This window comes from Anas platyrhynchos, chromosome 3 (genome assembly GCF_047663525.1).
Source record: "Anas platyrhynchos isolate ZD024472 breed Pekin duck chromosome 3, IASCAAS_PekinDuck_T2T, whole genome shotgun sequence".
Taxonomy (NCBI): domain Eukaryota; kingdom Metazoa; phylum Chordata; class Aves; order Anseriformes; family Anatidae; genus Anas; species Anas platyrhynchos.
The window spans coordinates 30,778,530-30,804,012 of record NC_092589.1 but is presented as its reverse complement, the minus strand read 5'-3'; the positions used below and the strand labels follow the sequence as shown (position 1 = coordinate 30,804,012).

At 40.7% G+C, this 25,483-nt stretch overlaps 1 protein-coding gene and 1 long non-coding RNA gene across 5 annotated transcripts; one reads left to right on the top strand and one right to left on the bottom strand.

Annotated features, from left to right (window-relative positions):
* Nucleotides 1-30: 30 nt before the first annotated feature.
* On the bottom strand, nt 31-15,572 carry DESI2 (desumoylating isopeptidase 2). 4 transcript variants are annotated; one of them, XM_072035644.1, is made up of 6 exons: nt 15,444-15,572; nt 15,048-15,118; nt 8,336-8,408; nt 6,410-6,503; nt 5,535-5,676; nt 31-3,618 (listed from the first exon to the last, which is right to left on the bottom strand). In XM_072035644.1, exons 3-6 carry the CDS (start codon nt 8,400-8,402, stop codon nt 3,385-3,387), a joined length of 537 nt encoding a protein of 178 aa, XP_071891745.1. In that variant the 5' UTR covers nt 8,403-8,408; nt 15,048-15,118; nt 15,444-15,572; the 3' UTR covers nt 31-3,384. The 4 variants fall into 4 exon arrangements, with proteins under 4 accessions (XP_071891745.1, XP_071891744.1, XP_071891743.1 ...); XM_072035643.1 differs by lacking the exon at nt 15,444-15,572 and adding an exon at nt 15,255-15,439; XM_072035642.1 differs by lacking the exon at nt 15,444-15,572 and adding an exon at nt 15,360-15,405.
* A 147-nt stretch (nt 15,573-15,719) lies between these two features.
* Nucleotides 15,720-21,968, top strand: LOC140002124 (uncharacterized). The gene is made up of 3 exons (XR_011808144.1): nt 15,720-16,716; nt 17,369-17,646; nt 18,976-21,968. It is a non-coding gene; the product is annotated as an uncharacterized lncRNA (long non-coding RNA).
* The last annotated feature ends 3,515 nt before the right edge of the window (nt 21,969-25,483 follow it).

Here is a 25,483-nt window from a genome sequence, read left to right as displayed (position 1 = left end):
TACCAGGAGAGTAAGAACCACAGCCAACCGTCTTTTTTTATAAAAGTATTTTTAATAAACTGATGGATTTAAGATGCTAGACAACTTGTTGCCATGTACAGGTAACAAAAGTCAAAATTCTTTGAATTTTATACAAATACTATGTAGTATTGTAAACTTGAATACAAGTTTACCAAAAATGCATCAGTGAATATTCAGCTTGTAACCAACTTCCAACAGTGAAAATTATCATGTATCAATAGTGATCAGAATTGCATTGCAAATTTTAGAAGTAATGCAAGTATATTTTTACCAAGCCACTCTGAAGTTACTGGTGCACACTGACAGTACATTGGATTTTTTTTGGCTTGCTGAACAGAAAATGGCATTTAAATAAAACGACCGAGTTAAAGAATATACTACGTATCAAAAGTACTATCTTACAGAAAACTAAACAACAATGAGAAAGTAAACGGAGCAGAACCCTGAAGTAGTGAATTATTTTTCTACCCGTTTTGATGGAAAAGACTCCACAGGTGTCCAGCTTTCTCACAGCATTTTGGAGTGTCCTAGTCCTAGCACAGTGTGGCTGTTAGTAGACTAAAGTAATCCCTGCTTGGCAGTAATGCTGGTGAAAGGTAACTTGTTCTATTGCTAACAAATCGGAGTAACCACTGGCAGGGTGACTTCTTGGAGGCATCCAGCAGAGGCTGAGTTCACAGCACATGGTTGAAGTTACAGTACCACTTGCTTCGATGCAATACCCAACAGCCTTCAGGGTTCACATGTCAGTTTCCTCACAGGATTTACAAATGGATGGTATTTAAACAAAAAAAATGGAGCATAAGACAGTATTTTCACCTGTACAGCTACCAATAAAATGAACATTTTTGTTACAAACTTTCCAGTCTGCTTTATAAAAAATATTCTTAGTTTTACTTCTAAATAAAAACTGTGCTGTGATCTGTCGCTTTCTTGCATTGTACATGCTGCAACTGTGTGGGTTAATGAAGGTGTAGAGATTTGTGACCTAGAGCTCTGGATATATTAGAAGCCTAGAAAGCTGGTTTTGGTACATAAAAGTTAGGTAGCAATGAAAATTCATTCTATTTATTTTTCCTAAAGCCTAGGAAGAGCTACAGTACATTGCTAGATCAGTGGCCTCAACCCTGAGCTGAAATAAAGGACCTGCCTTGACCAAGAGACTTAGTCACACTCCTACCACAGCTGCACAGGAGAGACAAAACTTATCTATGGTCTGTCACCTTCGCTGTAAGTAGTGTGATCTTTCCTTCTGTAATGCTTGAGAGTTGACTGGAGACCACCATGTTCATTTTCACAACAGGAAAAAAAAGAACTCAAATTCAGAGATTCAGGATCAAAGAAAAAACAATCAGGGAGAGTCAGTATGTCCAACTTCTGGAGACCAAATAGATAACATGATAGACTTGTCAGTCTTAAGCATTTCCCACTTGGTAGAAGAGATTATAAGAACACGTACCAAAGCACAGTTAGCAAGACTTCTACCATTATCCCACTCTTTCAAGAAAAAAGTAGCACTTGATTTTCGCCCCCCGCCATAACCAAACATTAGCATTTCTTTCTGTCACTACAATATACCACAGTTCAGTGAAAGCTTCAACTGTCCTACAAATGACTCGGCCCAACTGCAAGCAGAAAGACTTCTCGCTCATTTTTAACATGAATTGGAGTTGGCCATCATATGAATTCTTACTAGAATATAACCTACTGCGCCTTCCTGAAGGGTTCAATGGCACTGACTACACATAGCTAGGAGAGTACGTAACATTAAGCATTCTTGCCTCCTAAGAGGATTTGTTTTTACCCCTTTTAAGTAACAAACTGTAGAGTCAGTATTTCACTTAATGGAAAAATTAAACCCAGCAACAAATCAAAGCCAAAGCTCGTAAAAATCATTTATACTTCTAGTAATGCACACGTCTTTGAGAGCTGATCAGTTTACAGATGGTATGTTTTTGTTACAGTTTAAGGCAGCAAGTCTTACCTCCCTCATGTTTGTGCTACTGTATCCTCATGTGCACAATAGAACCTCACTAATTTACACTAATAACTGGAAGAACCATTAATTCTCTTGGTAAGTGAACAAGAATAAGGCATTCCATTATATATTCTGATCACTAATTATAATTTAGCTCTAATTATAATCTACCAGCAAACATACTTCTGTGTTTTAGAAAATAGCATCTCTTACCTTCAGATATAATTATGTGTGCAGATTAGTGGGTTCTGCTGTGTAAACACGCAGGTGCATAAGCAGTTTTCAGGTTTTTCTTCATTACATCTGACAAGAAAGTTAATGCCACAGACAGAAACTGCGGGAAAATAAATTAGGATTTCTCTATAATTTGTGCGAATCTGCACGACTGGGCAGTAATATGTAAGTAAAAAAAAAAAACACTAATGTTTACAAACTCAAATGAAGCAAAAATCAGCAGCAGAAAGCAAGGCCATTCCCCAACCATAAATGGCTTGTATTATACTGTTCAAACTACGTGAGGGGAAAAAAAAAAAAAGAATACAAGTACTAACTTTTATATACAAGTTTTAAATCAAGTAAAGCAAATGGCAAAAAAAAAAAGTTGTTGATGCTTTCAACAGGTGATATTTACATGTCTAAATCCTGGCTGAAGTAGACTGTAAATACAGACGGAAGTTAGGATGCAAACTACACGGCTAAGTTTAAAAAAAAAAACACATTAGGGATCAATGTGCAGTGTAATGAGATAGAAATTTCCCTTCATATGTGCAAAAATCCACAGTTTCGTTAATGTAGAGGTCATACTTCTTCAATAAGAGATCTTCGACAAAATCAGTCTCCCTACATCCCGGAATCTACCTGTTTACATCAGCCACTTTAAGTGTACAGTACCCTGTTCGCATATATAGTATTCAGCAGTTTCTACATTTCTCAGAAATTTAAACTTCGCCTGCCTTATATCTTGAAAACAAAGGGGAGAGTTCATCCAGGGCATAATACTACTGCCTTTGAGTTATACCAACAGTTAATAAAACACATGTTCTCTCTTCTTCCATGGTGGCAGGAGTCCTTACAGGACTTGTAAACAGCAGTACACCATACTGTAAACAAATAATTTAAGTTCTGCTTTATACAAGATGTTAAGTTAACTCAGGTCTATCAAACAGGTGAAAATGAAAAGGGTGGCTTCACATAAGATCCTTCCCTTTCCTCCCAGCAATTCTTTTCACTACATAAGTAATCCTGAGCTGAAACAGGGGCTGATGAGAGCCATTTTTGCATATAAAAACAATGTTCTAGAGTCAGCTCTCATGTTCTGTCAGGAAGTCAGTTGCTGGAGAGATTAAACTGAAGTATTTCAAACCATTGTTACTTTGGAGGAGGACTTATAATTTGGTGTGACGTCCAGTTCTAGACCCAGATGCTGAGCTTGCCAAGGAAGCTGATGCTGCTGCATCCTCAGCTTCCTCCAGCTCCTCGTGTAGCTCCTGGCTAACACTAGACTGGAGGGCTGCAGGAGTTAGCCATTCCTTCGGCAGGCAGCTCTGGAGAAACGGTATACAAGAGCTGAAGTAGGCAAGACGATTCACCCATCGTGGAATCTCCTTTCCACACAGAATCTAGGGCAAGAGGGGAAGGAAAGGATTAACTTGTCTTCTTGGTTCAGCAGCAACAAAGCTACATGACTGTAAAGAGAAAGCAAAGGCTGCAGCACTCTTAGATTTATGCATCACAAACACCATTCAAGAAGCACTCGGCTGCACTAAGACAACTTGGTCCATCAGTAAAAGCACCAACCCAAGTTGCAGAGACTTGTTTTTCACTCTAAGTTTGACATATGGTCCTGCTTTCCTTCTGTAAGGAAGGAAAGTAGGGGGTGTATTTTTATTTTGAGTTCTGAAAAGCCCAAACACCTAGCTCTTTTTGAATAGTTTCTATAAAAGGCACAGAAATGAGTTAAGCTTTATTTTGTATTCACAGACAATCCTTCAGGAACAGCGGCCAAATGAGAAAGCTCACTATTACAGATGTGCACCCTGAAATCAAGCAGTCAAAAAAACACTGCTAGTATTACAGCTACGTGGAGTTACACACACAGCCCAGGATATTTACTATGATTGTCTCTGATGACTCTGGACCAGAGATCACTATCTCACACCACACAGGCTGCTAAGATCACTAGAACAAGAGAAGCAATACAACACAAAGCTAGCTTCAACCCCTCAAAAATATATAAATTTGCATTAAATATTTGTTTTTACTACACAGCAAGTCATTAAATGTTTTCATTGTCACTATTGAGGGAGTGACCTATTTTATTTAACTGCCTCCATGTTCACTTTGAGCATTACTTATTCCAATGCAAATCCGGAGAAAATCATAGCTAACAGGAATGTTACTCTGCTGTAACTGAATAGCATTTTATTTGTAATTATATCCCTGGTTTTTAGTCAGCTTGAACACTGAATAGGACATGAGATAAAACAGAAACGACATGATCATGCAGTTCAAGGGTATGGCAAGTGGCTGGCCATATGGGCCAGATGTCACGTCAACTGCAGCTTCACCAGTGGGCCACCCTACTAATTTGTACCAGTGGGCCACCCTACTAATTTGTACCAGTGCTGCATGCAAATCATCCACTTCAAAATTTTCCAGCACCACTGGAAGATCACACTACACAAAGCAAAGGCTATACAGTAAGCATGCCATTAACTTTTTTTTTCCCCTTCTTCTTCCTCCGGAACGGTTAAGTTTTATGGAAGATTGCCATGGAAAACACAGCCATCCCTTTTTCGGAAAGCCTCAATGAGCATTAGAATAAATTCTGACAAGTACAGGTTAGCAACTACTAATGAAAACACAAGTGCCATTCCCCTCTTTGTCCTGGGTTATTTGTTCCTCACCCTTCCTCTTGTGTTGGTACAAGCACGTGAGTGATCAAGCACTCAATCCTACTGGCAAACTGGTAAGGTTAAAATAAAGCTGAGGGGGAAAAGCAAAGCCCATTCAATTCCACCACCAGATACTTTTGCACACCCACACAGGTATCTACATGACCAGGACACAGGTGCTGGCAGAGGGATAACTTGACAAAAGCCTCTCAGACAGCAGATTCACTTCTGAACCTTCAAGGCTTTTGTTGTTCTTTAATAGTACATCGTAACTTTAGAAATTATTTTCAGTGTGAGGGAACACTGGTAAAAGCAGCATGTGGCTCTGTCTCCTGTAGTGATCTACGAGGAGTCTGACAAGGTCCTGCAATGCTGTTAATACCTGCTTTACCAGGTCTCTCAAACAGGAACACCTCCCCCCTTCTGGACCTCAAACTACGTATAACAACGTCTAGCATTTTTGGCAGCATAATCTTGCATTTTGGACATAAGCCCAAAAATCTGAAGAAATGGTAACATTTACCCAAGGTAACAAAGATAAGACACTGGAAATTATGCCAAACAATCCAAAGGACAGGAAGGAGATGACGCTCTGTAGCCACCTGGGATGCACCTTTCTATAGACCCTCGTGTTTGTTTACCTCAGATAAAGCTGAAGAAAAGTGATTGCAGTTTTTGTGCATTAGGTGATAAGCATTTCCTTTGAATTCTTTTCCAAGCTCTTCTACTATTTTTTCTATGTCATCTTCCATAAAGTCAGTACTGCCTAGAACCACAGCCTCTCTAGAAAGAGAAATAGAGATTAGAAAATGATTAGGCTGCCATAAAATAAGTAGATAACTGTTCTCAAAGTGCTCAAAAATTACCATACTGCAGGTGGGGAAATCTTTCTGTCCTCCTAGAATAACATACTTTTTTTTTTCTATTGCATTTTACAGCACCACTTCCATCTTACATGATGTTATTTTCTTGCTGACTGCCCACCTCTGTTCCACTTAAGTTCTCTGCAGCTTAACTCACAGAAGTGCAGGCTGCAATTTTCCCCTCTTCTCCAAAGGATATTGTTTATGGAAGACAGCTGGGAATAGGCAGGGGTTTGTAATGCAAGGAAGGGTCAAGACAACCACACTGAGAAACCACAAAAAAAAAAAAAAACACACAAAAGATGTGGAAACCTTGAAAAGCAACACCATTACCTTTGTATAAAAATTTCACTACCTTGAAAGAGTTACCCCATTGTATATATGGAGAATAATAGAAAGCTAGCTACGAGTCCACATAATTTATGCACATTTAAGGAATTTAACAGTACGCTAAAAATAATGTTCTTTGCTGCCATCACCTCTTCCCATTTTTCAAAGAAAAGAAAACATGCTATTATCTCACTAAGTCAGAAATCCTTGGGTACCATTTAACACACTTAAAAATCCTTGTTTCCTTATCCTTAAAAATACATTCAACCAGCTGTCCTTTTAGCATACCTTCTAAAAAACAAGAAAATAGATATTTTTCTTACTTAAATTTAAACGTTTCTCCTAGCTCAGAAGCATTTCCTGGTGAAATTTCAAATATTCCAGAAAAAGGGTATGGATGACCACCGTAGGCAAATTCTGAAAAAGAAAGCTCAGGTTAAAAAAATAATAATGATGTAAGATGACAGTAAAGAACAAGAGACCTCATCAACTGGTATATCAATTGCAAGGATCTTCTAGTCGATGAGAACTTCACAAGGACCTAAACCTAGAAACCAGGGCAACAAATGCAAAGAGCGACCAACTAATAGGTTGACTTCTAAGTTAATAAAACTAAGTGAAAATTGACAAAAAACTTGCTATATCAGCATGCAGGCTTAATTAATAAGTGTATATAACTGGTGGGATTTTCAATTTAACTTTTAAATCTTCACTTATACAATGAAAGCAATGTTTTTTACATGCGCTTAGCCCCACAAGTCTACTTAAATATTTACAGATTAGGGATTCAAAGTACAGCATCCTCAAAGGTCTGATGGTACACTACAGCTGTATGCGTTGCCAACTAGTATTGGCCTAAAAGGTTTTTGAATTTTTTGATATGCAAGAGTTCAACTATCCTGTGTTCTTCTCTAAGAAGAAAGTAAACCAGTGCACAGATCTGAAGTCTGCACCTAACATCTGCTGGCACAAGCCCTTACAGTTCATGAAGGTATCAGTGTGCTTTAACTTCCTTCTGTGTCTGTAAGATAACACACCACGCCACACCCCGGGTATAATAAAAAGCTTTAAGCATGACTTCACACTTCCTTTCCTAAAAACTTGAAATACATCATCCAAGTCTAGCATTCAGCTTTGTGGATAACCTTTTTTAAAACAGGTTAATAAATAAAGTTTGAGGTACTGTGAAAAATGCAAGTCATTGTTCTAGCAGGGGCACGACCTAATATGAGAAAGCTGTTACAAGCTGTACAGGAAGGGAGACGTGGATTTGGCACAGCGCAAGGACTGGGTTTCACACACACCACTACTAGGAGTCAGGCCCTTCTGGTTTGGATTAGAAGAAATTCAAAGAAGATTTTAACTGTAAACATTGTATTTCATCAACTCCCCGTTCCTCTGATAACACCTGCAAATCCAGTTACAACGCTACTATTATGGTAGCTGCAACACCTACAGCTTAAGATACTTGCACAACGGGGCCTTTGGATCAGCTCACAACCCCCACTGCTTTTCCTCACCTCCAAACACATTCCAATAAAAGAAAAATAACAAGTATATGTAAATATACATCTAATCAGACTACTTTTAGCAACACCATCACCTCAGAAAGGGATTTTACTTCTAGGTATGAATGTCTAAGACCGAAGCTTGCACCCCTTCTGGCCGGGACTGGAATCGAAAGTGGCCTGCGTAAATCAGGAAGCTGCCTCCCAGAGTACAACCCACTGGGCAAAATCAGGACATATCGCTCTATTTATCAGCAGTGTATCTTTCGTAAATAAACAGTATGCATAAGATACCTTTTAAATAAACTCTCCCTAAAACAAATAAATCTACTAATAAGGAACGGACCGCAACAGATTAGTCTCTATAGTTAAAAATTAACTCCTTGCAGAAGTGCTGGCAGAATACTGACGAAACATGATCCATCATGCTTGTGTGAAACATACTTTTTTTTTTTTTAACAATAGGTATTTCTAAACCCAAGCCAAATATTGCTATTTCTAGTGGGAAAAAGATGTACACTTTTTCACAGCTATATAGCTTTACACAAGAACGCAAGATGCATATCAGTAATCTGATAGTCAAGTGTTTTTTTGTTTATTTCCCAGAGGCAGAAGAGATGAGAACTTGAAAACAACAGGTTTCAGGACCAGCCTTCCCTCACTACCCCAAACCCATTTTTGTTTGAATAATACTGTTACTTAGACAAACAAAAGAGTAAATTATGGTTTTCTTGTACATACCTCGGCCATACACCTCTATACCTGAATGGAATACTCCAATTCCAAGGGAAGAAGTATACTCATTCATCCAATACTAAAAAGAAAAAAAGAACAAAAAGGCTCTAGTTAGTTTCCAATACAGATTTGTCTCCTCACAGCACATCAAAAGCATAAAAGCCAACCACAAAACCGAACTGCACAACCCAGTTTTTAACAGGAACAGGACACGCTATTAAAATTCCCCAACTATACACAGTCAATTAATTCCATTAGGTTTTACTCGATGTTTTAGTGCTGTCAGTGCCTGTCAACCAAGGAGACCATATTGGGGAGAAATCCAGATCAACTTTATTTGTCAACAGCTTACAAAAGTTTCCCATGAGTTGACTACATGCTGGAATCAACTACAAAAATTTTGCAGGAGTGCTTTTTTTTTTTTTTTGGAAAGAACATCAAAACGTAGGACTAACATACACACACCAATTGTCCCTTAGAGCAATGACCATTTTTTCTTATGACCAGATGATGACAAGACGCTCAGAGATATTTAAGATGAAATTACCTTGTATTACGTCTTTGATTACTCAATTGGTAATCACCATACAATAGCCTAAACTCTCAGCAGGCTCCTGACGTATCTGTCTCCACGCATCAAGTGCAAGACCTGTGCAGACACCTGGTATGTGTTTCTAGCATATCACTTCTATGATAAAAAAACAGATTGCAGCTGTATTTCAAAGTTATCACTTCCTGGGTTTTTTTAATTCTAACACACAAACCACACTCCCCCCAAAAAAAGGAAAAAGAAAGAAAAAAACTTCTTGTCACTATTTTCTATTTAAAAAGTAGCAGCAGTGAGGGCCTATCAGGAGCTAACAATTATCCTCAACACCACAAAGGCATACAGAGTTTGAAAAAAATGAAAACCTCAAAGTTACTGCCTTTTCTTGGCTACATCACCACCTTGAAAATATCAGTCTCCAAGGAGCAAAAAAATTTTGGGGTGAAACAATTTAAAGAGGAACCTCAAACAAAGGCTTCAAAGAAAAAAGTCTAAGCAGCGTCCTTAAAGCTGAAATTGGCTAGCAAGGAAAACCTCTCAAAAATACATGAAAAACATTATTTTGTCAATTACTCCAGTAGTGGCAACTTTCCTCCCAGGTCACCCAGACCTGAAGCACACCGCAGACTTCAAAGAGTCAGCTGGCAGTCAGGATACAGACTGAGGCAGCATCCTCAGCGAGTTATTACTTGTTTCGTAAACAGGAAGGAGAAAAATCCATCTTATTTGCACAAACTGTTGACACAGTAAGCGCTTTCTGATGTGAAGTCACTATTAAAACATCACAACCGATGATATAAATGTAAAAGGTTACAGATGTCACACTGTTGATGTGTACTAGCCGGGGCTGGTACATAATTTACAGACATTTTAGTCATCCTGGCATTTAACGTGCAGTGGGAGAATGAGCCGTTTTTCCTCCAGTGAGGATCATTCTCAATAAGTTTTGGACTGAGAAGCTTCTTTGTGAAAATCAAAGGAAGTTAAATGGCAAAAAGAGCAAGTCAGGCCACATATTACAAGTTTTCAGGCGTCAGAAATGCATGCATTTGGCTTTCACAATCAGCCTTACCCTGAGGATTGTCAAACCTAGAGGCAGTGGTCTCCCACATTCGGTTACCCGCAGTAGCCAAACATCAGCACCCCATTTTTTCCAGCCTAAACTTGACAGCAGCGCTGCAGGCACGGGACTTCAGCGACTAAGGACTTAATGATCATGTCTCCAGAAATGCCAATTGTGGGAAATCTTGTCAATGTGAGTTAGCAGCAGGCAGGTCTTGCTCCTTGTGTTTATCGAAAGCTAGCAGTCACTGAGATCTGGGGGCACAGTTTGCTTCAGAGTAAGCTTCACACTCAGCTTTGTTAAGGGATCACTGTGCTAGTGAGCATGGTATAGATGACCACAGTAAATCACCACCTTAATCTGTTTAAAGGCTTCCCAATTCTCTCCTCCCTCTCTCCAGAAGAGAGAGCAGAGCGCTCATCCACATGCATCTAATCAGCCTTTTCAGGTCAAGCTACCTCCAGAAACATGTGGGGTTAGGTTTGCTCTGTACAGAACGACGGAACAGGGAGGAGAGAAGAACAGGGGATGCAAGGAGAGAGGTAAAACTGCCCAAATAACATAATGAGTTCACGAGCATAAAAAATAGACCGTTCATTGAAGGGAAATTAAAACTTACAGGAGAATGCAAGAGAGTCCCAAATGCAGACCTGCTTCAGTTCTGAAGCCAGTTTTCCTCACTTCTCCAGCTCACTGTTTCAAAATAGTTTTACTTTTTTTTACAATCAGAACTACAGGAATATTCAACATATGAGTTGTCAGCACAGGAAAAAAGTTTATTTGCCTAGGGAGAATGTGTCCAAGTCTCTGTAACCTCACACTGAGCCGGTAAGCAGCCCTGGTTAGTGGCAGCACTTCAGTATGAGGGGCTCATATGGCTCCAAAAACTGAGCAGTGGTAGCAAATTTAACAAGTGTTAGCAGCTTGAAAGAAGTGCCTACAGCACTGCACTTAACACTTCCAGCAAGAACCGAGTAGGTTAACTGATGAATTTCAATACTGCAGAATTACTTCCCCCTAGGAACAGTAATTAGATCTAATTATTACTTAATCTGGATCAGTTATTGAAAGGTGGGTCACATCCTCTCATTGAGCAAAATGCTTTATCTCACTGAGGAAAGGAACACGGGAAAATGCAGCTTCAAGTGTGCTGAATTTGGCTGCAGCTGGCAAGGGAAGGTACAACTTACAGAATAGAGATTGCCCGTAAATGAGATATATACAGCTCAATGGTTCAGTAACACGACAAACTCTGGAATCCCAAACCGATCCCAAAAGCTACATCCTTGCTTTCATTACACAGAACAGGCTCCCTTCACCTAGTTTTGATCTGAATTTAACTACAGTAGAACGTGTAAGAGCACTGTCCCACATCCTCAGTATTTTGCAGTCAGTCAGTCCTGTGAAACAGGGATTGGTGTTTAATGCTCGTATCAACAGAAATTAGAAACATTTTTCTATGTGGGAAATAAAGCCAAGTCACTGATACAAAAAACACATTAATCCTACTGCTTCAAAAGTATCTTTGTTACACTCTTCAGAGCTTTCATTTATGTTAATACTTTAGATTGTTACAGCTTTACTTGATGAGTGAAAAAGACTGTGCTACTTTGGGCACAAAAAAAATAGAGTCCTCCCCCCCCCCTCCAGAAAAAAAAGAAAGCAATTTTACTATATTAAATACTCCAGTTCTCAAAACACTGTAACTGTTTTCATATGACCCTTTCTATAATAAGTTTTCAAAGGCATGAACAGAAGCACACAAACATGCCCTTAAGTTTCTTTCCCTCCAGGAAGCTGCCACTACAAGAAAGTAAACTCTCAAGCACAACACATACACACCCCTCCTCAGCCTCTGGTGTTATCCCAGATTTTCTCCTTCTCAAATGCTAAGGAAAGCAGAAGGTACATGCTCTGAAGTGAACCAACTCAGTCCTGTACACAGCTCCAGCAGCAGCGAGGTCACCCATGAGTCCCCTGCATATCTACCTGGCTGTTTTGGGAACTGAGCTACAGCTAGCACCCGGGTTAACATGAAGCTGTTCCTAAAACTGCTGAAGCTACAGCAGTGCTGGTTCTGTCAACAAGTGACTAATAGTGTTCTCTGGTTCAAAAAAAAAAAAAACAAACCAAAACAATAACAACCCCACAAAGCCCAAACTCCCCCAGAACTCCTCCAAGTGCTGTGAAACACCAGAAGCGAGAGCAGCAAACCTGCGAGGGCCTCAACACACAATTGGTGGCCTTTGATGAAGGAGTAGAACTTCAGAACGGCTGCAATAAAAGATTCTTCCCTTCTCCCCCCTTGCACTTAGTGCTCCAAACGATGCATTACCGATGATTTCAGTAGGCTTCCTTCATGCGGTAACAAATGCTATACAACATGAAAGTCAGGCTTTAGTTTAGGCTCCTGCTTCAAACCAGCTTAAAACAGACTGAGACATCGTTTGTGAAAGAGTTCAAGGCTGTGCACAGACAGTGGCGTTCAGACACCGTCAGAAGCTCTGTTTTTCTTTCCAGTTATAAGGAAAACTGTTTCTCTAGCTGTCAAATAACATAGATGTCATTATAAAACAGCAAGCACAGCTGAAGTAGGATAAAGCAATATTTTGCTCAGGGGTCTCAGCTTGCACTGTGTATAATTTGTGGTGATGTACAGCTTTGACAAGTACCACAGCTGCAGACCAACACACAAAAACCCACCCCTATGTGACCAGACATCCACTGGTAAGGCCGCTTGTTGCTTGTTTCTTTTGGACAGTGCGTGCTGAGTAGAGGTGGTGGCTTTGCAGACTCCTATACTTCTTGCTGTGGGCAGAGCCCTCCCAAGCACAACAGGACAGCTGTTAGAGCCCTCTGCACAAACCAGGGCTAGTTTTTACGAGCACGACCTTCCTGTTGCTTCCCCTGCTCCTGTCAGACCTGCTAGGGGAAGTGAATAAAACCCACCTCCAGACTCAGCTCTGGAGGATGCATATTCCTGCAAAGATGTCTCAAAAATAAGTGACAAAGCACTGAAGCAGCACTGAAGCCACCCCCCGCCCGCAAATGCTCTCACAGTGAGAACAGATTTTGTAAGACCATCACATCACCATCTAAGCAGGTGTTTACACATGAGGCCATCTCTTCTGTTAGTTTTCACAGCTGCCTGTAAGCAGGGCTCTGACAACCCCTGGCACAGCCACGCATGCCTCTGCAAGGACACTGGATCTTCCCCATTCAGAAGTCAGAGGTGTGTCAAGCCTTTGCCTTTGAAGATAACATCTTGGGTATGAGTCTTGAAAGTAAAGTCCTGCTTCTTCCTCTGTACAAGTATTCATAGTTAATATACATAAAAACAGCTCTCTTAACGCTAGAGGAGCTCCTCCTATGCACGTTTGTAAATTGTAGCCCAAAGAAGTCATGCATACCTGTGTCATAAAGCATCCATTCCAAACCTCCCGTAAATAAAGCACGCTGGCTTTGTCGTACGGCATCCCATATGTGCACAACCAGGTGAGCAAAACCCCACTTTCTGCCCCTCTGAGGGGTCACAGTGACGGTGTTGCTCCTGTCCCCAGCCTTTCCCCCCCACTCTCGGAGAGGAAGGGAAACCAAAGCAGGACTAACAGGTTACGCGTGCTGGTGACAGAAATCCAGCACGGGAGGTGACACAGGGAATCCTTTGGCAGGGACGTTACTTTCTTCCGCTCCAATACTTACCACAGAAACCAGTGACAGGGATCAGAGTAGCTGCTATAATTTCACATAGTTTTATGCGAGCAGCTCCCTGCTAACTGCTGGCAAACACTCCAGCACTTGAGCCTGAGTGCTCCCAAGCACAAAGACGCATTTTCTCTCTGCCAGCAGCCAGACTCCACACTCCACACCTTTGCCCTTTCAAAACACCAAAAGTTTACTTTAAAATGGTGGCAGCGGCAGGGGGAAAGCCTCTCCACAACCAGCCAAGTAAGGCAAACACTGCTGCTACCTGGAGCTGGCTGTGAGGCGCCACCGTCCCCGCACCAGGTGACCCAAAACACGGGCAGAGGAGGACTCGCGGCGCTCGTCCTCCTTCCCAGCGGCTGACGGGCATTAGCGGATAATATTTTCCTCACATCGCTGATCCGCGGGGCCTGTGCCCTGCTCACACCTCACTCCTTACCATGGCGGCTGAGCCGGACCCCGGGCAGCACCGCAGCTGCCGCCGGTGTCCCGGGCAGATCCCAGGGCACAGGACCACGAGCCGGGCTGAGGCAGTGCCTTCATTTCTCCCCACACAGAGGCTGTTCGCGAACCCTTCAAACCCCGAGCAACTTTTCTCCCCGCAGCGGCCCCCAGCGGGGGGAGCACCCCCCTCCCCCCCGAGCAGAGGGGAGCCCCCCGGTGCCCCTCACCATGTCGTAGACGTTGAGGACGACCAGCTGGTTCGCCATCGCCCCGCCGGGCGGCTATCGCGGCGCGGGCACCCCCGGGGGCCGCTTCCTCCTCGTCCTGCCTGTTGCTGCGGGGCGGCGGGGGGCGGCGGGCACCATGGAGCCGCCGCCGCGGAGGGACGGGGACGGCGCCTCGCCCGCGGCCGGCGGCGGGGCCGGGAGCGGGCGGGCGGGCGGAGAACGGGGCGGGGGGGGGGAGAGAACGGGGAGCGGGAGCGGGAGCGGGCCCCGCCCCGGCGGCCAGAAGGGAGCGGGAGAGGGAGGGAGGGGAGGAGGGGAGAAGGCGGTGAGGGGCGAGCGGCGGCGGCCGCCGGGCAGCCCCCTCCGGTGGGCGCAAAATGGAGCCGCTGCGGCCCGCCCCCGCCTTCCGCCAGGCTGCCGGGGACTACAGCTCCCGGCGTGTCCCGCGCACGGCCGCCGCCGCGCAGGTGTGCGCAAGGGGCTCCCCTCCTCTCCCCTCCCCTCCCCTCCCCTCTCCCGGCCGCCATCTTGTGTGGGGGAGCGCTGGGGCCCGGCCCGGGTGCGTGTTTCTGGAGAAGGACAAATGTTTTCTGTCTTGCAGCGCCTAATCTGAGGCGCGAATTGCGTTTACAAGCATATACACTGCTACATAAAAGGTGCCCTTCGCAATAGGGTGCCCCCTTGAGAAGATGTACCTCACCCCACTAGCGCTCTGGCTCCTGTTACCCTCACCTGCAGTGTCCCCGGGAGGACAGCCCCTTGGCACGCAGAACAGCTCCATTCCCTCCAGTACTGCAGGGCGACTGAAACAGACAGTTACAAAAGCATCATGGAATCACAGAATCATAAAGGTTGGAAAAGACCCCCAAGGTCATCTGGTCCAACCATCCCCCTACCAATGTCACCCACTAAACCATGTCCCCAAGCACCACGTCCAACCTTTCCTTGAACACCCCCAGGGACGGTGACTCCACCACCTCCCTGGGCAACCCGTCCCAGTGCTTGACTGCTCTTCCTGAGAAGAAATGTTTCCTAATTTCTAACCTAAACCTCCCCTGGCGCAACTTGAGGCCATTCCCTCTTCAGACAGTGATCTTTGGTTAGAGGAAATGGTATCGTTGCAAAAACCTGCCAAAGGTTTGGCTGCTGGTTGTCAAATACGAAAATTTATACACCAGCCTAAGAGACTGGTGTATAAACCTCAGGTCCATCTGAGCTGCTGAGGGCTGCTGGCAGTAATCCCTTAGTTGGCCAGTGAAACCGTAAGCCTGTGGACAGGATGCCTGTAACTCCTTTGGGTCATGTTCTTCATCTGCTCCTTTGGCCGGCAGCTAGGAAACAAGCCGGCTGTTACGAAACCAAAAGGTTTTGTGGAAAGAAGGCTGCTTCCATATCGGGGAATACTGTGGAAAATATGATTGTATCTTAAAAACAGCAGGGGTCAAAAACCTTCTCTGAAAAGGCAGGGACTTCTTTTCCAGCTAACAGTATGCATTAACTGGAAAAGAGAAGTACAAAAGTCTGCAGTGACTTCTAGCGAATGATTTTCTTCATTCTCCTGCTTGTTCCTTGTCTACAAGATGCAATGTGAAGAAGAAAGAGGAAAACATAACTTCTAGCCTATAGTGATAGGAGAGAGATAAAATCCATATTTTTTGAAGAAGGCTGAAAAAATAAAGTTATAAGGTGTCATTTATTTGACTTGGAAGCTGAACTTTGGTATTTAAATATTAGACTTACTACACAGAGTAGTGCCATAATGCTATATCTCTCTCTTCCTCAGTGATACAGTGATATTTTCGTGCCATTATCTGCGAAAGACAGGAAAATCCTTTTGAGCAAAAAGACTGGAGATTAGCTAGGTGTCAGACACAATGTTAAACATATGTGAATGCTGCAGAAAGTTATGCCTTACATGGTGTTTTCATACCAGGTTGTATTTATAGGTTTAGTTTGGAGAGTGAGCAAGTACGGTATGGGGCTACTTCAAGATACTATGATCAGTTTGGCAATTTGGATGTTAAAATATTATCAGAGGACAGCATATGATTTTCAAGATCTCACTCCATATCTGCAACCTGTACCTTACCTCTCCAGTGATGAAGGGGTAGAAAACCATGATTTCCTGAGGCTTAGTAAGGATGCAGATAAGGACAATATTATGGACTCCGCAACAGTGGAAACTACAGGACTACTAACTAATCCAGGGATGTCCACCAGTGGTGATGGTAAAACATACTTTGACCTGTGATACTACAGTACGTGGCAATAAAGTACACAAAAAAACTCTTTCTACTGTATAAATTTCTATCACATTTGGTACCAAAGTGGAGGTGCTACAGAAATGGCTGTCAGTTTAGGATTTACCGATGAGAAATCAGAAGATTGCAATGATAGAACAGTAAGTACCCAGTAAATAAGGTCCCAAAAAAGCTGCTGACTATTCAGGCCCTGCATGCTGATGGCATAGAGGAGCTGAAACTGATGCTGCTACTTTGGCATGCACAGAATCAGTGACACCTTGGCTGAGTAACTGTGGTAACCAAAGTTCTTGAGCTCATGGGGTCTTTGTTCATTGAAGATGACTTTTGATCCTAAGTAGCTACAGTTTGGAAAGTCTTATGAGAAGGTGGTGGAGAGGAGTCAGGCCAAGCTCTTCTTTCCATGTTAGGATGCAGCACAGGCTGCTCAGGATAAGTCTCCTACAAAGTATTACTTCCAGGACCCCTGAGCCTGTACTTTAGGCATCTTAGGTTAGGGGGTAGTGTTCAGCAGTGGACACTGTTACCTCAAAAGAAGTGTTAATGTGTGAACTCCAGGGCTTCTGCTTTGTAAAACTGAAAGCCAAGCTGCTTGGGCCTTGAATCGGAACCTAGAAAATCTCCTCAGAGAAGAACAAAAAACAAAATCATTGTCTGTCCGTCTGTGAAGTTTTATTACATTTAGTTTATACCGTAACATTTTAAATTGCTTGTACGGGAGAAATGCATTTAAAAGAGCAGTCAGTGTTCATGTGTTTATGGAAAACGCCATTTTCTGGTTTGTTTTCAAAGATACAGAAACAGTGGAGGAGCACCAGTTTTCAGCCGTAATGGAGAACTGAGAGAACACCAAGGCAGCTTAGAGTCACAGAGAAATGCAGAGTGCCCCACACAGGTGTTGCTGCAAACCTCCTGTGCATCCCACACATCAGACACTCTCACAGGTAAGGTGGAACACAGATGGGCAAATGCTCCAGGAGGAACTGGAGGGCTCTAATTTGTACTTCAGCCCATGGACCAACCTGTTTTAAGGGAAGACTGGCTTCAGTAGGAACAGATTTTCACTGCAGGTGAGATTTCTAAGTTGATTACCATTTTTTTTTTCTGATTTCAGTCTTGGTACAAACTGTACAGAAATAGATGGGATATGAGTCATGCAAAATGAATCAGTAACAATGTTTAAAAATGTGCATGTATTCAAGCCAGATTTCTACAGCTTTTCATAATCTTTATGATTTTTTTCATAAACTGTGAACATCAAATTAGATTGTAACAATTTCACCATTTATTCACTATCGGGTTTAATTAAACCTATTTTAGGAAAAATAGAAAAAATGCCATTAACAGCATAAGCTCTGCAAGGTACCTTAACTTGACAATAAGAAAATTCTGGCTAGAAGTGCAAAAATGTCTTCATCTGGAATTAAAAAGTAGATGCAAGTAAGACTTAACTGTTATAACAAATATTATAACCCTTACTTTTATATACTGAAGGAGTGAATAAGCTTGAGAGGATATACAATCCAAATACATGTTATTAAGATAGAATTAACATCTGTTAAATATCAGTAAAACATGCAGTATCAAAAAAAAAAGTCTTCAAGAACATATAATATTCCCTTTGTGCACTGTGCTACTCAGTTTTGTAACTGAATTGGCTGCAAACCTTCTACAGAGTGGAAAATTTGCACAAGTTGTTCTATCAGACTTTACATTGAAAAGTAATGCTAATTATCTCAGGTAAGCCAGTGAAAGCCATAAAGAGGTGAAAGTAACTCAAGCACGAGGCTCACACCTGTAGCTACCACTGACCTTTAACATACAAGTTAAAGTTATATTGACTAGCATGCCCTTTATATATGAAACTCAATAAATGAAATAATATTATAGAGATATTAAAAGTGCTTACAAAACCATCCTTTAATAAACAAGATTCATTTGATTACGGTTCAAGAATAAAGACTGTTTTAAATAAAAGGTACTGGGGTATTTAGAAGTTCATTTGGTTTAAAAACCTTACCAATACCACGTATCTTTTGTACAGAACACAGGAAACAAATTTAATATATTAAATAATAGTCATATTTAGAAATGTTTACTAGCTGATGCCTTTCCATTATTAGTGCATGGACTGCAAAGAATGCTATTAAATCACAAACACTGAAATAAGAAAAGCTGTTAGGTTATTTTCATAATTGAGAGCAAAGGCAGAGAATCTTATGAAACTGTCCAGTACCCAACATCACCCATCCTTGCATATTTAATGAAAAAATTGAGTTCTTGTTAAACAGATTAGAATTAGCATTAAAATTATTTAAATCCTTCTGTAGTTATAAGTAACGCTTGAATTATTTTGTAAAATTTTACTACATTTGCAGTTATGATTAATTTTTCTGCAGTAGAGTCAACATTTGTGAGCATTCGGGTGTGCAAATATGGATTTTTACATGTGCCATGCCTTGGAAAAAGCACTTTCTACAAGAGTCACCCCAGCACTATCCACAGGGCTTTAACCATGAGGTAATATGTCTCTGCATAAATCAGGATACAAAGGAACACATACAGCTTTGAGAGAGGTTAGAGAAAGCTTGGTAACAGTCATCTCTTTACTGTAGGTTTAGTGTAAGCAAGGAATATTGCAGAAACTGCAGTGCATTAACCAGTCCTCACTGTTTTCAGACTGACCTCTCTGCTGGTGGTTCAAGCATGTACACTTGAAAAAGGAGAAGAAAAGCTTAAACTCTCGTTTTTCAGGTTGTGAAAAAAGGTACTGGCACAGGAAACTTTTTGGTTTCAGGTGTAAGGGTAGCTGTTAGAAATACACAACAAGGAAACGTGAACAATGTTTGTTTTATTGACTTGTTAGAATTTACAGATCTATTGTATATTCCCCCAAGTATATGGAATGTGGGGTAGTACACTGAATATTATACAGATCAACTTTTTTTTTTTTTTGTACTGGACGAAAATGTTAAAATACAAAATTGTTAACTTAATGCAAAAGAAAGGCAAAAATTCTTCAGTAGAAACTATACTCTCATAAGTTCTTGAAAAACATAACACGATAGGCCATTTTCAAAGATTTTCAGATTACCTGTGTTTATTTACGAACAGTATGGTTCTTTTTTCTGTAGCTGCCTCATTGTTTTGAGACTATGTAGTAAGTACTTATGCTGTGGACTAATCTGAAAAATGGAGAAGTCAAGAATTCTGAGAATGATACCAGAATCATTTCTAAGTTAGAGCTAGGGAACAGTGAAAACATTGTTAACACCAAAGCAAAAGGAAATCCCGAGGAAAAAATATTTTTAAAATACGAATGGTCAGCATTTTATCTTTTTTTTTTTTTTTTTTTCCCCATATCATTACACTTTTTCACATTAAAGAAGACAATAACCTGTAGTTTGGGTCTAACATCCCCACTCTGAACACATAAATGGCATTATGACTAGAAGCCCAAACAATGTAATTCTTAGAAGTGCTATTTAAAATTTGATTCTGCTCATACTTTCTGCTTCATTTGTTCTGTTCTCATGAAACTCAAAACAAGATCTGTAATTCTGAACAGAAACAAAAAGAGTTGCTTCTGAGGTAGTTCTGAAAAACAATCAGACACAGTTTTTTGTTGTTGTTTTATTTAATATACAGGTAGTGGCTAAAAATGATAAATGGATTCTGCTATGTAAATGTTCAACTGAGCACAAATTCAATGTCCAATGAACATAAATTATGTAATTCAGTCCCTTCACAGCACTATTAAGAAACTACCAGTAATTTACCAAACACAAATATCAGTCCTTAAAAAACATGTATGTCTCCTTAAGATGACATCTTAGAGAACTTGCTGATCTTACAGTTGGAAGTCAGTCTGCATTCAGTGTATCATACTCAGTCTCTGTTATACAGATCTCAAGACTACTACTGGACAGAAAAGACAGAATATAAAACAGACAGGGAACTTTGAAGTGCCTCAGAATTTACTTCTGATGCTTCAGAAAATATTTTCCTTAATCTGAAAGAGTTATGAAGATGCTTCATAATTATGGCTGAAGTTCAGACAAGAACATCTTGGGCAGACAGGACAAAGTACTAGCTCTGTGGATTTTATATAACGTATTCTGTCATTTCCTATCCAGCTCGGCTACTTGAAGGTTAAAAAAACAAACATACAAAAATAAACCACAACCACCAACAAAAAGAGCAAAAGACTTAGTGGTTCATATATTCTCTTTACATTCTTTCAAATGCTTATGACTTCCTGATATGGCTTCCAGTGGGAATCTAATCAATCAAGCAGCAAAAAAAAAAAAAAAAAAAAAAAAAAGATTACTTACTCAAAGTTTCTTCTCAGGATATATTATTGTCTGTATATACATGTCTACATTAATACCATCCATATGTATACGTAAACTCTATCTGTTAGAAAACTGTCCTGTTAATATAGATAAGATACACTAACATATAAGATACGAAGGAGTGCTTCTAGAGAAGAAGAATGAACTTTATAGGAAAAAAGATGCATACAAAGATTTCCTGAGCTAAATGTCAAAAACCATCTAGGATACGAATTTTATGTATGTTCTAAAAGTCACACTGTCTTTATACAAAAGAAAGGTTAGCCATGAGGAACTGACTCTCTCACCTAAGTTAATGGGACAAGGTAATGACTACTGAAGAGGTTATCTTAGAGGACAAGTTTAGAAGTAGTCAAAGGATTTCCTTTTCAACAGATATAGAAATTTAATTAAGATTCCATTAAAAGAACAGATTGATACGGAACTGGGTGGGGGGGAGTGTATTTTACAGGCAATCGATGTGCTTTAGGTCCTCATTATCATGAAGGCTCTGTCCCAGCTGTTCCTTCCCCTGCCACTAAGGAGGCAGCTAATGAGGCTGTGTGAAGACAGACTCGTGTCCTGCAGGAACAGGTGCTTGTAGTGGCCTTAACCAGAAGGCTGTTGTACATCAAGGAGTTAATGACCCACGTAACAGCTGACTTGAGCAGGCACATGCGTGTGCTGTGCTGTACGTATCACTTGGATGTTGGATGAACTTACTAATTGCAGCAGAGAAGGCTATACGTGGCTTTTTCTTGGCACCTGGCCTGGCACGTCTCGTCTTATCTTGACATGAAGCAGCATGTTCATGTATCTTTTCACTTGAGAATAGAAATGATAAATAGAGTTGGTTACTTCCAAGAAAATCCCATAATAGCTCTAAAGACTCCCATGCTGGCAAATCTCACCACGGATGGTATCTGCGCAGCAGGCTGTGCCCTGACTAAAAGGTCCAGCCAATGCTGTACAACTTCGGGTTCCCAACATCTGAAGGGATGTAAGGTATCTACACTATCCCCTTTTACCTTTTCTTATCGCCAATAAATGTTGTTTTAATCAATACCTAAAGTAGTCCAAGTGCCTTTCTTAATGGGATCCGTAACTGACACTTGCTAGTGGTGCAATACAGTAACTGTTTTCTATGTTTTGTGATGTAACTTTGAAGTACAGTGGGTTTTGCCAGATCAGATGAGTGGAATCCCAAAGGACAGGATTAACTGGAAATGATGGCTTCTAAATCAAAGTCTGATGAAAGATGTCAAATAAAGATTAAGATGCTTCCAAAAAGAGCTTCAAATGACTGTCCTGTGAAGTCACTTTTTTATTAATAACATTCTGTGCCTATTGGGAGATAAAAAAAAAGGCCAATACTGAAGGAAGGTTCTTTTATATTTTAAGAGGTATCAGAAAGTTGTGAGGCTACAGAAGATAGAAGAGAAAGTTTCCACTGTTCAGGCTCTACATACATTGGCTGTCATAATGTTGAACTTCTGGCTGTACTGTAAAACTTAAAGGACCCTTCGTCTGTATCATAACTGTCTGGATAGTCAGAAGAATGTGTCTGTGATAGCCAATACATCATCCATTGAGGATTTTCAAGTTACGTGTGCTGCTGGTGATGCAAGTTTTTGGTGTTTAGGTAGGCTTTCTTCTCTTACTCTCCTTTGATGGGGACTTGTTATGTTAGGGGGAGGACTCTGTATAGGAATTACTGTCACTCAAATGAAAGGGTTCAGATGTTTTTTTCCCCTCCTTCCGAAAGCCAGAGGCTCTGGCAATTCCAAAAATCATTTGGTCGTTGGTCTCAGTCAAAGCCAATGATCTCCTGTCAATCATTTATTTAGGAAGGACTTGACAAAGTGGAGAAAAACAGTGAATAGCGTGTCTGGCTTTAACTGTGGGTCTCCTAGCTTGGGAAATTGCTGCACATGTCAGCACAAGCAAAGCACCTTAGCACATCGATTGCCTATAAAACATGTTTAGCTGCAATATTTTCTAGCTAGTATTACATACAGCTACATTATAATAGCTAGAATTGAGTGTCCTTTTCTAATCAAAACACTTTTAGAATTCTGATAGTGAAAGTATTGTAAACAGATAGATTAATGATGAAATAGATTTCAAAAGATTTACCCTAAATGTAGCTATAGCTGTGTTTCTACTGTCAAGACCACAGATGGACTACTAAAAAAGCTTACTGATTTGTAATTACATTACCGCCCCTTTGAGCAAAAGCCCAGATTTGGGGTCCTGTGAAAGAAACTTTTTCAGATGGGAAATACACTATGAAGTTGACCTAACTGCCAAGGAAACTACTGATAAATAGGATATTCAAATGGAGTCCTTTCTGAACTGGCATCAGAAAACAAAGTCTGTCTCTGGCTTCACTGTGGAGAAGATGTCAAACAAATACGTCTCTGAACAACATACAGAACACAGGATTTTGCAGAAATTTCAAGCCAGATACTCCAGCCCTGTGTGCAAGAAATAACTCTTTCTTTGCCTTTAATTTTTAGGAAAGTTGTACAGAGTTTTTGCTGCTTATTCCACTTCCATTGGCTTGAACCCACTCTCCTATCAGCTTCTTGCTGTGTGCTTGCATCTGAGCATTTTTTTTAGTTCTGTAATCCCCTTCTGGCTTCCTGTCTAGCACTCTTCCTTGTGTCCTACTCTTTATATTACAAAAGTGTTTTAATTGTTCCTACTGTTGCCCACAAAGAATGCTTTGCTAAGCATTAAGTGATACCTTTGCTTTTGTCGTAATATAACAATGCTAATACCATATTTTTGGCATAAAACTATCTTTTCTGAGTATGACTAAATCAAGGCTGTATTGTCATATGAGCTTTATTCCACCTTGTCAGTGCTTGTCCATTGCCCCTCCTCCAAGGATATCCGCAATGCAACAACACGAAGTAAGATGACAATACATTTTATTCACAGTATTACAAGCTATTTCTAAACCTATGTTTTCGTACCTGCGGGACCCATACTTCATCCAATGTGAAGTTTTTACTTTCATTAAGGATCATGGGCCAAGACAGTACTTTATACAGACAACCTTCCTGTTAAAAACAGAAATTGAACAGATTAAAAATGTGAAATTCAGATGTGTATCATTTGCAAATATGGTACACAAAAAGGCAGCATCATGCTTCAGTATGTTTGATTTACTTCTCTTTAAGAGATAATTGTCTTTGTCAGGGTTGCAAATGAGTAAGTATCAACCATCATGTCCAAACCTCCAGAACTGCTCCAACCATTTCTTTCATAAACTGGGCTGTCAGAGGGGGCCATCAAAGTTCCCTTACTACTGTACGTAGATGAGGAGTTGGCCTAAATATCCTTTGCCATTCTCCTGAAAAAGGAAGCAATGTGCTCATCTTAGATGTAAAGAGTTTGGGCAGAACTTATTTTTACGAGACCATGTAGATTAGATTGATTTTTTTTTTCTCTTTAGAGAGAAGGAAGTCTGAAATTTCAAAGACATTTTTAAAGTTTCATTTCCCAAACCATATTCTCATGGGTAGGTTTCTCTTCTGTTTAGTGCATCGTTTTGATACCTCCCACATGCTTAATTTTGAATAGTGTATGATGTTAAATCCACTACATTAAATGCTAAAATGTTAAGCTGCTAAATACATCCATTCAGCCTAAAGAGGTCTCAACACATGTAAAAACAGTGATATATTGCACGTGGACCACTATGCATGAAACATTTAAATTACATCCTTGGTGGTTGACTTACTTTTTTGATGGATGAAGTATAATCTTAGTCAGTTCTGCCTTTTATCTCCCATAATATAAAATTCGCTTCTGCATTTCTAAACAAAAATCGCCATCCTATCTGTAGAACAAGGAATGTGGTATCTCAGTAGAACAGCATGAGCACACAAACAGCATTTGTATTCATAACTGTGCATGTTATGAAGAGAGCATGTAGAGCTGCTGATGCTGCAGAGGATCAGACAGGTAGGCAGTGTGCTGACAAGATGCCTTACTCTAAGATGTCCTAGGGCTTAGAGTAGCATCTTGGAATTACAATATTGATGTGGTGCAACAGTACCCACCAGCTTCTTGTGCTATGTACAAGAAGGAACATAGATTTGATAATATTACTCTTGCCATTGGAGCAGGATAGTTTCTTCAGCTTCATACCCGCACACAACATTGGTGGAAGAAGTCTTCCTCGTGCTTCACAACTTATCAGCAATTTACTTACAAGGAAATAACAGGTTGGAAATGCTCTTGATTTGAAGTTCCATTAGGCAACTGTATTCATCCCAGTCATAACAGGCTATCTGAAAAGAGAGAAGTTGTACTCATACATTGAATATTGTGCTATATTTCTCTTTTTTTTAAATTTATTTATTTATTTTTTATATGCAGCCCAACTAGAATGAAATCTGCAACTCTCACCTGGTCCTTAACTGTTGGATGCCACAGAAATTTCCTAATGAAAGGCAAAAAAAATCAACAATCATTTTGTTAAACTTCTTATTTTATCTTGATACAACGTAGTGTCAATTGTTTAGATAGAAAGAATTCAACCTGCCAATCTCTGACTTAA